The sequence below is a fragment of the Cnephaeus nilssonii genome (assembly GCF_951640355.1).
Source record: "Cnephaeus nilssonii genome assembly, chromosome: 11".
NCBI lineage: Eukaryota > Metazoa > Chordata > Mammalia > Chiroptera > Vespertilionidae > Cnephaeus > Cnephaeus nilssonii.
The window spans coordinates 86,218,981-86,232,874 of record NC_137082.1 but is presented as its reverse complement, the minus strand read 5'-3'; the positions used below and the strand labels follow the sequence as shown (position 1 = coordinate 86,232,874).

At 44.1% G+C, this 13,894-nt stretch overlaps 1 protein-coding gene across 1 annotated transcript in view; it reads right to left on the bottom strand.

Annotated features, from left to right (window-relative positions):
• The window catches only part of DCC (DCC netrin 1 receptor), a gene marked incomplete at both ends in the record, with an annotated part of 938,651 nt that overhangs the window by 248,319 nt on the left and 676,438 nt on the right, over positions 1–13,894 (bottom strand). Inside the window, one exon of the mRNA XM_079784846.1 lies at positions 7,238–7,394. Within this exon, the coding sequence (XP_079640972.1) occupies positions 7,238–7,394 (157 nt within the window). The remainder of the gene's footprint in view (positions 1–7,237; positions 7,395–13,894) is intronic.

The window sequence follows — 13,894 nt, the reverse complement described above, 5'->3', positions numbered from 1 at the left end:
CAGGCCTCTATAAATGGGCAGATAAGCCAAGGGGTGCTGAAGAACAAAGAACAGGGGATGGTCAGACTTTGCCCAATTACGGTGTTCGGTGTCCTGCCTGTCACTGTCATTGCCCTGACAGCCCCTGGCTTTGCCGCTTCTCGGGAAGTTCTCTCCGATGGCTCTGAGACGTGATGACCCTGCACATGCGCAGAGCTCAGGGTCACGGTGTCTACTGTCAGACAAAACTTCATCACTCCACTCCTTCCCCCCACTCCGAGGTAGCAGTGTGGGGTTCAGGCAAGTTCAAGGTAAATTGACTGAAGTAAAGGGAGTAGGTCACCTGAGCTTTCTAGAATCCATTCATATGAAATTCATTCCTTGAAAATCCACAGAGAGTGCAAGTGCACAGCTCGGTCCCCTCCCGCCGGCTGAAAAGCTGCAGGCAGCCTGCCCGCCGGCACCTGCACGCCGAGACCAAGAGGAGGCCGTCTGCAGGCACTCTGCCCCGTGCTGGGCGCTGGGGTTCCGTGGCTGAGGCTCTTTGGGAAAGAATGGCTACGCTCTAAAAGCACACGCTTTGACCCAGTCACAGTATCGCTGCTGCTTTTCTGAGCTCAGCCCGTGAGTCCTGACCCTCTGAAGTCTCGAAGAGAAACAGGTGGCGGGGAATGTGAACTTGCATGAGTTGCATGGAGACCTGACCCCGGTTGGGCTCCAGTCTCCTGCGCCTGGAACCGGCCCTGCTCTGGTTTGTACTCACAACGCATCGCCTTCGGACAGCTTTTCCTGATGCTTCTTCACTGGCTTCCCAGCTCTTCTATCTGCCATTGACAGGGATTCTCTTCTAACATACACACGCGGTCATCTCCATGCCCACACCTTGAGCGTATTAATTATTTTCATCCTATGGTTAATGCAACCTCAGCCCCTTGGGACAAGAGCCAAAGACCTTCAAGCTGTGGGCTGACCCTTTTCACACTCACCAGCAGTCACCAAGCCTCACAACACCAGATCACGTCCTCGCTCCTCTGTCCTTGTCATCCTGTCTCGCATCAGTTTTGTTCTGTTTCATTCGGATTTTCCTGGAGTTGCCTACTCCTGACTTGCAGTGCTTTCTGGGTTTGGCAAAAGCTTGTTCATTCTTCAAATCCAATTCAAATGACGTATCCTGGCCGTAGATTCCTACCATTATGTCCTCTGATTCCAGCGCATTGAATGTTCTCTCCTTTGTGCTTTCGCTGCTATTGGTTTGCACGTCTACTCTAGCACATATTCCACTGCATTAATAGACACATCTGTCGCCTTGACTCAATTGTGAATTATTTTAGAAGAGAAGCCACATTCCATTTGTATTTTATTGACACTCAGCATATATACCCACTGGGTCTAAAGAATGGCAATGTTGCCCTAACCAGTTTGGCTCAGTGGATAGAGCCTTGGCCTGCGGGCTGAAGGGTCTCAAGTTCGATGCTGGTCAAGGGCATGTACCTTGGTTGCGGGCACATTCCCGGTAGAGGGTGTGCAGGAGGCAGCTGGTCGATGTTTCTCTCTCATCGATGTTTCTAACTCTCTATCTCTCTCCCTTCCTCTCTGTAAAAAATCAATAAAAAATATTTAAAAGAAAAGAATGGCAATGTTGCTGGTGTTCACAATTTTTTAATTGAATGCATATATAAATGGGAAAATTTTAACAGAAGAATTGCAAGGTATCTCCACAGCGTGTGATCGCATAAATGCTCACAGAGCTGGATTCTATCCATGCTCCATCCTAACTTAGTCCCACGGGTGGCCTTCGCATGCGCACCACCTTCCTGTGTTTCGCTTTCATTATGTGAAAACTGAGAGCGTGGAATCTACTCAAAGAAGTCTTTCCAATCCAATATCCTTCAAGGGCAGAGAAAATCACCTGCGTGCTTTTGTTTTTAGCTGAATCCAGCACTTCTGTATTTACATTTCAGGAGTAAACAGAGATTAAAGATTAAGCATGATGCTGTTCTTAGTGGGTCATTTGTAACGTCTCTAGCACACATTCTAAGGAAACACATGCTGTTTTGCCTAAGTGTACCAGGGTGTTAACACTTGTTACAGCTGTGAGGTGAGCACAGATGCTGCCTTGATGTAGAAAACGCCTAATTAGTTGCTTCCAGGGACAAGAATTATATTTTGTCCCTTTGTCAGGAAGGAGCTCTGTTATTTTTAATGGAGAGATTTTTAACGTCTTCTCTTTATTCGCTCCACTTTCATTTTTATTTCCTTAGTGAGAGAAAGAATGGTGCAATGATGAGAAGATTTCAAAACTGCAATACAGTGTTTGCTAGAACAGGGAGCATTTTTCAAGCTTTTTCATCTCACGGCACATATAAACTAATTACTAACATGTGGCGGCACACCGACACATATATTTTTTGCTGATCTGACAGAAAATAGATATACTTTTGATTTATTCACACCGATGACTATTGTGTTGGCTGTTGTCATTTCGTTATTAGACAATCCCAGGCAAATGAGGTCAGGTACTGCGTGTTTTAAAAATTCTTGCGGCACACCAGTTGAAAATCGCTGGAATAGGAAACAGGGTTCAAAGTGACAGTGGCAACAAAAGAGACAGCCACCCAAATGTCACACTCCTTGTCACCCTAGCTGCACCCTCTGCAGTCGGCGCTGTCTTGAAGAGGAGGCAGGTTCAGAGGTGAGTCGTCACCAGACAAGGCGAAGTGGGGGATAGAGATCACCTTGGTCAGAGGGATTTCCACTGCGTCCAGGTTAAAAACTGTTTCTTTCTAAGCATAGGCTGAGAAACGGGCTTTTAAACATTTCGTTTTCACATAACCTCTGTTTCAGCATCTAGTACACTCCTAAGAGACAAGTCACATAATAACTACTGCCACAGCAAATAAAAAGATCTTTTATGGACAAAGTTTTGGATTAAAATTATTTTGTTGGATTTTGGTCAATGCCCCATAATAAATCTGTGATCACTCTGGGTCATCTTCTAGTTCTGTGTTGTTGTTGGTTTTTTTTTTGGGGGGGGGAGGGGCAAAAGGGAATCTTATCTTTCTCCATTGCAGTTATCAGCTATGTGTAGACACATTCCTGGTCTATATATCAGGCCTGAACTTCTCCTCTGAGCTCCAGTGGCCTAATTGCAAGGGCCTGCTTGACATTCCCCCTTGAATATTGTAAAGGTATGTCAAACCAACAAGTCTGAAATGGACCTGATGTCCTTTGTTCCCAAATCTGGGTCTTTCCAGTATCCTCATCTCACTCAGCACATTGCCCCCACCACCCACCCATTTCCAGAAGCCAGAGACCTAGGAGCTCTCTTGGAAAATCTCCTCTCCCTCACCGTGAATGTCCAAGCCATCACCCGGTCCTGTCAGTGTTGTTACCTAAATATCTCCAGAATCTGTCACCTGCTCCACCTCCACCCAGACCCCCTTAATCCGACCCAGCATCCTCTCCAGCCTGGACTCCTGCCAGAGGGCTCCCCAGCACCCACCCACTGCCTCTGGTCAAACTTCCACTCTGCAGCCATCATCACCCTCTCTAAATGCAAGTCTGACTGTGGCCTAGACATTGTGCACATGCTCCGTAACTTCTCTTCCAGAAGCGTGTTCCTTCCCCTTAGAGCTCTCCACTCGGTGTGTGGTTATATACTCATCAGCAGAATGATCCTCCCAACACTGTTAAACTGCTCCCAAAGAGACTGTTGGCTTCTCTATTACTTCAATCGCGGTGCTAGGCAAATGAATAAAGGGTCACTCATTTGTATATGGCATTTAGAAATGGCATACCTTTAAATATCCATTCAACCCACTGGAAGAATTAAATCACAGTTCTCTCATCCTAAACCCACTTTGAGGTGGAAAGGACGGGGCTGACTTTCACTGAGGAGCAGAGTGACTGGAGGGCCATTCCTGCTGAGCCTCAAGCCAGGGCCAGAGTGTGGTGCTTTGGATTCGGAGCCTTGCTCTCCTTCCCTCACAACCCACTCGTTCACCATTACAAGCTGCATCAGCTGCGCGGTCCTCAACGCTGCAGAGCAGGGGAAGGACATGTAAACACCATGTTGAAGATCTGCCCGGCCAGCGCAGCTCAGTGGTGGAGTGTCAAGGTTCCATTCCCAGACAGGGTACATGCCGGGGTTGCAGGCTCGCTCCCGAGTGGGGAGAGGGGGTGCGGGAGGCAGCTAATTAATGATTCTCTCTCATCATTGATGTTTGGATCTCTCTCTCCTTCTCCCTTCCTCTCTGAAATCAATAAAAAAATATATTTTAAAAAAAATGACAGAAAATCACCCTAGCTGGTTTGGCTCAGTAGAAAATCACCCTAGCTGGTTTGGCTCAGTGGATAGAGTATTGATCTGTGGACTGAAGGGTCCCAATCAGGGGCACATGCCCAGGTTGCCAGTTCAATCCCTAGTAGGGGGCATGCAGAAGGCAGCTGATCAATGTTTCTCTCTCATCATTGATGTTTCTCTCCCTCTTCCTTCCTCTCTGAAATCAATAAAAATATATTTAAAAAGATAATCCAATGCACAGTGAATTCTAAAGTGAATCCTCCATGTCAATCATGAAGAGCTGCTCTCTACTTCCACGCAGTGAGCAGGGGTTTCCCGAGGCAGCATAAAGCACTGTATTGCATACAGCCCTGCACATGGAAGACCCTGACTTTGTTCTGCCACAAAGTCAGCATGTGACCTTGAGCAAGTCGGGGGCTATCTCGGAGCCCTCCTGCTTCATTTGCAAAAGGAAGACACCAGTCACTTATCTGCCTACCTCACAGGGTCATGGTGAGGATTAAATTGAATGATGCTCATGAAAGTGTTTTTACTCCTCTCATCTGAACTCCTGCACTCTTTATATGTAGCACTTTTAGCAAATATCTTTTACTTTGTATTGTACAGTGAGGAGATCACTGGGCTGGAAACCTGGCATTTAAATCCTGCTTTTAGTATTTACTAGTTGTGTAGCTCTTCAGGCAGCATTTTTGAGACTTTATGAACAGAGCAAGGCGTGCTCATCTGTAATATGGAGATTATTATTCCTGCTTTATCTGAGGATCAAATGGGCTAATGTTTGTGAAAGTGGTAAAGTCCTTTCTAATTATGAATTGGAGAATATCTACATTCCACTGACGTTCATTTCTAACCTACACCATGATTTGCACATGGCACTGCTAACAAGAATGGAGTGCTTATGGGGCACCAGGCGATGGGCATCTGTCTTAGGCACTTTTTCTTAACTTCATTTAATACTCATCACAACCTTACATGTTGGGTCAATTATGATCCCAAGTGAGGAATGAAAGGCACCAATAATTGGCCCAAGGCCACACAGCTAGTAAAATTCTGAGCCAGGATTGAAACCCATGCAATTCAATTCCAGAGCCACACAGCCTTAACCTTTCAGCAACACTGTCCCACACTCCATAAGTCACTTTAGATTACTAAGTGGGCGGTATGATAGAATATGCATGAATTAAAAAGTTTGTTCCTGTAAGTTTTTAAAAATATATATTTTATTGATTTTTTTACAGAGAGGAAAGGAGAGGGATAGAGAGTTAGAAACATCGATGAGAGAGAAACATCCATCAGCTGCCTCCTGCACACCTCCTACTGGGGATGTGCCCACAACCAAAGCACATGCCCTTGACTGGAATCGAATCTGGGACCCTTCAGTCTGCAGGCCAACACTCTACCCACTGAGCCAAACTGGTTAGGGCACTCCTGTAAGTTTTATATGGTAAATAAATGATGCAAATAAACTAAGCCATCAAGTCAGAAAATTATTAGAAATAAGCTTACAGAGGAAATTCATGTCATAATTCTAAAAAAATATCAAGAGAGCTTGGTTCTTTTTCAGGTTGATCAGTTAGGAGGCAGTTAGGTAGCCAATGAGAGTGCCTGCTTTAGAGTCAGGCCTGTACTAAATCCTGGTCCCACCACTTGCTAGCTGTATCCCAGAGGTGCAAACTTCTTCCTGAAGGTGATGTTTCTGTTGTGAGGATTTGATAAGACAACTTCTGTCAGATGCTTAGCCTGGTACCTGGCACAGTAAGTGCTCAATAAATGCCTGCTCCCGTTATCCATGCTTACTCTGTGGGCATGGGATGTGATTTCAGCCTCTCCAGAGCATCCTTCTCTAAGTGTTCAAGTAGAAGGAAGTTCACGTAGAAGGATTCAAAAGATCCCTTTCAAGTCGAATGATTTTTGGGTACTAAGGGGGGATAGATGGATATCTCTGAAGCCATTGTGTCTTGTGAATTCTGACTTTTAGGATCTAAAATTTATGCTATTCTCTGATTTATGGAGTGAAAGCACCAAGGTGGACGAATAAGAAAAAAAATGTTTACTATGGCACTTGCATTTATTGCCATCATTAATTAATTGGGCAAATTAATGATAATCTGAGCTAGAGTAATTTGCCTGAAAAAGTCATTGCTAATCTGAGGCAAATGTTCAATCCACGACGTTTAGAAAGCTATTGTGTTAAGGAGTTAAATAAATATGAGCAAACAAGCATCACAGCTCAGAAACAGGTGGTTGAGCATCATCCCATGCAACAAGAGGTCACTGGTTCGATTCCCGGTCAGGGTACTTGCCCAGGTTTGGGGTTTGATTCCCTATAGGGGGCATGCAGAAGGCAGCTGGTCAGTTTTTCTCTCTCACACCCATGTTTCTTTCTCCCTCTCTCCTTTCCTCTTTCTCTAAAATCAATTTTTAAAAAACATCCTATATAATAAAAGGCTAATATGCAAATCAACTGAACAGTGGAATGACTGGTCTCTACGACGTGCACTGACCACCAGGGGGCAGAAGCTCAATGCAGGAGATGTCCCCTGGTGGTCAGTGCACTCCTACAGGGGGAGCTCCGCTCAGCCAGAAGCCCTGAGCTGGGCTCAGGGCTGGCGAGCACAGCGGCCGTGGCAGGAGCCTCTCTCGCCTCCGCGGCAGAGCTAAAGCTGTCAGTCGGACATCCCCCGAGGACTCCTGGACTGCAAGAGGGCACAGGCTGGGCTGAGGAAACTCCCCCTCTGAGTGCACAAATTTTGTGCACTGGGGCTCTAGTATTTTAATAAAAGAAAAACCACACAGGCAAAGGAGTCATAAAGTCTCCATTTAGTAATGGGTGAAGGAAACAGAGTAGATTCCACAGCTCTCCGAGGTCCCTGCCAAGAACGCCCGCTGCCAGTGCCCCACAGTGTACCTCTAAAGAGAGGGATGGCTAGACTGGATTCTACTGGTAGTGCCTACCTGTTGTCACCTTCTCTGGAGAAAAAGACGGTGAAGGTTTGAATGTTCCCTTTTGCTTCTGCGGGTGGGCGCCAGCTGAGACGGATGAACCGACTGGAAACCAAGACAGGGACCACATCTCTGGGAGCAGAAGGGAGCACACTGGAGCTTGGGATAGCTGAGGAGAAAGGAGAGGAGGCGGTCAGAGGTGCTGGTGCCACGGGTGGGCAAAGGGCAGGGAAGCAAAGCAGACCCAGCAGCAAACACAGAATGGCACATTCACACAGATGCTACGGAAATGAAGACAAACCAGGAAAGCAAAGAAACAGTAAATGGAATCAAAGGTCTAACAGGAGTCCTTGGAGTTGATGAAAAGGTGGCTAATTAATCGCATATGTAATTTGACTCATATTTTTCCAGTTTCTAGTAATCATGAGATCAATGACAATAAGAATAAATGCCCTATTTAAGTATGAAATGGGGAAACATGACCATGGACCTGCACGTATTGATAAATGCCTCAGATAACCAAGTAGCTGTTACAGAACCTCATTCCTCTCAGAGCCTCTTTACACTGTTTTTGGTATAATTTGAGGAGCTTTCCTATGCATTTCCTAAGACCACAGAAAACTTAAAGAAGTACATTAAAATTGATGGAAGCTAACAAAAGGTAGAAACAGTTCTCTTGGACTATCTGCTAGTAAGGGAAATGCCAAAAAAAAAAATCACATAAAGATAGGCAACTGCACCTATCAAAATGATCAAAATCTGACAATTGTTACTCATAGGAATAACTCAATCATTCACAATTGCAAAACTGGTTTTTTAAACTTTTGGGGCATTTCTAACCTGTATTAGAAGTTTTTGATTGTGTGTGTGTGTGTGTGTGTGTGTGTGTGTGTGTGTGAGAATTCATAATTCACCTTTGCGGGAAAGATATTTTCTTCTGACTTATTCAAGTCCCCAGGTCTGGGGAATGTGAGTTCCATTCTGACAGGTGAGTTCTGTCCCCACATCACAAGAACCCATTTGCCTACATTTAATCTTCATACTGGCTCTTGTGCTCCATTCGTATCCAGTTCTTATGAAAGGAAGTCTCCTTTCTTGCGTTCTCTCTCTCCTCGGGCCCGGTGCTGGGAACTGCTCTCCTGTTAGCTAGAAAACCCATTTGGGGGCTGGGGGCCACCTCATCTCCCAGTGGTTCCAGAAACATTATCAATTTACGATACACACCAGTGATACAAAGGGAGAGGTTTTAAAGAACTGCAGAAAGCTTTCAAAGTAACTTCTGGCTCTGCAGATTCTCAGCCCACGTCTTCATTGGTAGAATTCCCCCTTGCTCTCTTGATCAGCACAGCATTTGAAATAAATGGGAGACTGGCAGAGTGGAGAGGGGAGGGTGGAAGGCTGATGCCCAGATAGGTAGCACCTCTGTCCAAAATATGGGTGATATTAACCCTCTTGACAAAAGCCCTTACACGCATACACCATGGACAGTGCCAACCAGCCCCATGAAGGGAATTCATCCCTCCCTCCCACTCACTCTCTGCTTCCCATCCAAGGCGGCTTAACTCACTCATGTCTACACTGTCCTCTCAACTGTACAGCCCGAAACCCCAATTGTGGCTGCCATTCCCGACTCTCTCCCATTTGCCCCTTCTGGGATGCCCACTCCTGGACAACTCACTTTATCTGCATGGTCACACTTACAGCCCACACTCTCTCCCCACAGGACTGTCATGCTCTCTTCCAGCTCCTCTGCTTCCCCTGCCCCTCACCTCCCGCGCGGGTGTTCTCTGTGCAGCGTCCAGAATAAGCTGGTAAAGGACACATCTGGCCCTACCACTCCACTGTTTATTATCCTCCAGGTCTACTCTTCCCCTCAGAAACTCCACACTTCTCAGTCTGCCTGCTGGCCTGGCTCCTGTTGGTCACTTTTCTTGGTTTGCTTCCTCCACAAAGAGAGCGTGTTAGAAAAGAACTTAAGTGCAAATGCTTTGTTTGGAAGGTGATCCCAGGAGACACCCTCGGGGAGTGGGGAAGTGAGACAGCAGGGAGGGAGCTGACAGTTATTGCTGGGAAACTGAAGGGAGCCCCGCTGGGGACCCTGGGAGTCAGCGTGCCACAAGCCTCTGAGCGATCCACTTCTGCAGGAAGCAGGCTGGGTATTGATCTACCATCCTGTGCTCCTCCACTCGTTGAGGATGATCCCAAGGCAGATGGCCATCCTGCACAGTAGCCTAGTGCGTTCCTATCACCGCAAAGATGCCACCTTTGGGCAGAGGCTCGTAGATGTCCACAGCAAGCAGCGATCATTGGCTCTCTTCACTCAGCAAGTATTCTAGAGCAGTGGTCGGCAAACTCATTAGGCAACAGAGCCAAATAGCAACAGTACAACGATTGAAATTTCTTTTGAGAGCCACATTTTTTAAACTTAAACTTCTTCTAACGCCACTTCTTCAAAATAGACTGGCCCAGGCCGTGGTATTTTGTGGAAGAGCCACACTCAAGGGGCCAAAGAGCCGCATGTGGCTCGTGAGCCGCAGTTTGCCGACCACTGTTCTAGAGCATCTACCCTATGTCTGCCCTTCTCCAGGCCCGGAAGAGAGTGGTCCTCGGCAGCTTCCACGGAGGCTCCTGGCTCTTTAGCGAGCTCTGTGGCAGAGTGGAGGGGAGGGTAGGAGGTGCGCGCTGAGCCACGAGCAGTTCCCAGGGCCTTGGCACAGGCAGCCCCCACCCTTTGAGAAACCCACCTCACCCACTTAACGCCCACTTTCCTCTTGACTTAGGTGCCTGTCTTTTGGCAAGATGGACCCAACGCATTCACAAAATATGTCTCTACCAGGTACGAATTCATATCTATAAAATTAAAAAAGCATGTCTAAAAATCGATAACATAATGAGGAATCTTATTTTAAAATAAGGTTCAACCTGACAAATAAATGTGAATTAAAATAAAATCTAAAAATGTCTGTCTGAATAAAGTCTATTTAAACAATCTGTCTGTACTCAGTCAGTGTGGCTCAGGGGTTGAGCATCAACCTATGAAGCAGAGGGTCACGGTTTGATTCCAGGTCAGGGCACATGCCCTAGTTGCAGGCTCGATCCCCCGTGTGGGGCGTGCAGGAGGCAGCTGATCAATGACTCTCTTATCATCAGTGATGTTTCTATTTTCCTCTCCCTCTCCATTCCTCTCTGAAATCAATAAATACATATTTAAAAAATAAAACAATCTGAGCAGCAAGACTTTAGAGAGTGTTACTACCTAGTTTTGGCCATGGAGTTCCATTCCCTTACGCTCTCAGCTGAAGCCTATGAGAGTACAGATTTCAGAAGTCAATTTGGCAAAATTCTTTAAAATGAAAAATATTCATACCATTTGACTAAACATTCTCATGTCTATAACTTTTAAAAATGAATACTCCATTTATCAATGCGCTGATGTGAAATCATTGGACTTTTTCTCAAAATGTAATGCCTGTACATCTTATCAGTTTAAAGAAAAGGGGATTCTTACGGACTATTTTTACAAAAGATTTTTTAAACACAAAAGGTGATCAATGATGACTTTGAAAAATCTTCGGAAAATTTTCAAGTTGGAAAATAATTTTTAAAAGAACAGGAGAGAAATTTTCAAATCCTTTTTGTCCCAAAGCAGCTCACTTATGGATGATATCACATCCAAAGTCGACTGGGTTTGCCATCCACTCAGGGACTGCAGGAAGGAGCACAATGGAGTCTCCACTCAGATGCTCTCCTGTCCAGCTTCCCCGAGTGCCTTCTCACAGAGCTGGTCTACACTCGATGGCACAGATAGAGCTCAGAATAGAATCAACCATGGACTCTTTACTTCAATTTAAACGGTCCTTCTATGAAAAGGAAGGGACACATTTTTCACAAAGGAATGGCTTCTTGCTTTACACAAGGAAATTAATTTTGTTCTTATTAATCCTCCATGCTTTCTCTCAACAGTAACTTGTCTTCACAGAGGTCTCACTCAATAAGGAACCAATCAGGACTCCTTTTCTTTGCTCTTGGAGGCCTAATCTCCACTCTGGCCCTAATCTCTCTGGCCCATTACTGTTGCCATGGTTACAGCTTCTGTTGTCATGGAGAAGAGGAGGTGAATTTGCCACACTCTAACATAAGTCTTTTTTTTTTTTTTTAAAGAACCTCTTTAAAAAAAATTATCATAGCAAAATCCAGGAATAAGAGGTGATTTCTGAAGATAATATAAATGGGAAGAAGATAGTTTTGAAACAAAAAAACTAAGAATAACATTTGTATGATGTCACTGCAATAGCCTTGGTAATAATTATATTATTGCGTTAATTTTTCTATGAAGCTACATTTTGTCTAGATACCAGAGACTTTTGTTCTGTCAATTTTTTAGTATGTTGTTATATGAATATTAATTTATATCTGTGCTATCAACAGTGCCTGACCTCCACTTCTATGAGGCATATGAAAGAAGATAAAATGCATTCACAAAATCACAAAAATATTTAATTTGCATTAAACATCAAACAACCAATAGGCTTTTTCCCACTGTCACTCCCCATGTTGTTAACTGAAGTCCTACCAGTGTAGCCACCAGGTCAGCTAGATGCTTTCTTCCATGCATCTCCTTATTATCTTGAAGATTTAATAAAAATGAAATATAGCTAGATAACATTAGTGACGTGACAGGAACATTTTATTGTCCTAAGAGCAAACATTTATTTGCCTTTGGCGTTTTTTTCTTGGTGCTCTTTTGACACCAAACTCTAGCTTTTAATGATCTAATGGAGAAGTAGATAAAATTTAAATTTTGGTTAAAGTTTTTATAGTTTTAAATTTAATTTTACAACCTTACCAAAATGAAGTGTGGCTGTTTATATTTGAAAACAACAAAATCACATTTTTATAAAGCTTCTATTATTTTCAAATTTAGAGAATCAGGGCCTTTGACCTATTGTATTAAGAACCTTATACAACAAAAACAATTTAAAATTTGTGTTTAAAAAAAGTGATTTGAAACAATATTTTATTTTAAATGAATATGAACTAGATGTTAATAAACTATAATATTTCATTGAATCTTCCTTTTTACATAAAATAATTTATTGGATTAGTATCTAAAAATGAATAACCAATTTTTATAGAATATCTATCATGTTCCTATTATTATTATGCTTATAATAATTATTATTTTTCTATTTTTAAATATATTTTTATTGACTTCAGAGAGGAAGGGAGTGGGAGAGAGAGATAGAAACATCAATGGTGAGAGAGCATCATTCATCAGCTGTCTCATGCACACCTCCTCCTGGGGATCCAGCCCAAAACCCAGGCATGTGCCCTGACTGGGAATGGAACCTTAACCTCCTGGTTCAGAGGTCAACATTCAACCACTGAGCCACACAGCTGGGCAAGAAATACTTATTTTTAAACCATGTTCTTTTGCCCTGAGAGGATAGGGAACTAAACTGTTGGACAATTACAACATTTGAGACAGCCTCTTATTTACAAACGAGTTCCACGCTAAGGTTTTGGTAGGGTGGTTGTTTAGAAATCAGAACTCACTTCTAACTAAACCATTTCTATCCTATTCCCAGTAAACTATTTATCCTTTCATAAACAATCACAGTACTTACACTATGACATTGGACCACACTTGTATGAATTTTCTTTGGTAAAATCAATTTATGTATCCAATCACTAATCCGTTCAATGTCCATGGAGGGATTACTGTGTGTAAGGCACTATGGAAGGCCTGTTTTAATCCACTTCCCATTCTCCCTGCCTCTGATTCTCCCTCAAGGACCAATGTCCTCTCACCTCCAGCATTGCTCCTCCATTCCAGCTCTATTGCCCAGTTGTCTGGAGCAGGGTGGCCTGAGAAAACCCAAGGGAGGTGTCTGGAGGTAGGGAGCCAGGCTTGAGGGCTTTCAAAGGCTCTCCTTGCTGGCCCTCAGCTCTCCACACTGAACTTGCCCGGTTCCATGATGGCCTCACACTTTCTCCTCTGCTCCTTCCGTGTGCTGCAACCTCAGCTGGAATACCTCCCTCCCACTGCCTTGCTGCCCTGCCCTTCAGATTTCAGTTTAGCTGTCACTCACTGATCCCCACCCTGGCTTAGGTGTCTCTATCATGGGCTTTTTTAGGACCAGGTAAGTGTCCTCTCAGGATACTTATGACCCTGCACTGTAATGGCCCAGCCCTTTACCAAATTATATGCTCTGTAAGAGGAGGACTCAAGTCTAAACTGTTTATCACTTCAATCCCCAAACCTAGCACAGTGTATTTAGAAACACCCTGGGCATCCAATACATCCTGGCAGTGTTAGCAAAATGAAAGGCTTTGCAAATTTGTGAAATTATAATGATTAGACTTTGACTAGAAAATTCCCTGCCAGAACCCTCTAAATTGGGTACTTGAGAATATGTCTGGGGAGGAACCTGGGCTATTATTGCAAGCTGGTTATGCTAATAATTATAATTCTAATAAATTACATGTACATTTCAAAACTAAACTCAGAAGAAGGTTCCAGGGGAATGTAGGTATGGGGTGTGAATATTTAATTTAGGATCAAATGGAGAGAAGAAAATGTTCTGGAAATCCAACAATACACTAAAGGAGAAGCTGTGTTCAGGTAGGAATAATTCCCCCAGACAAGTAATGCTTTCATTGAGAAGA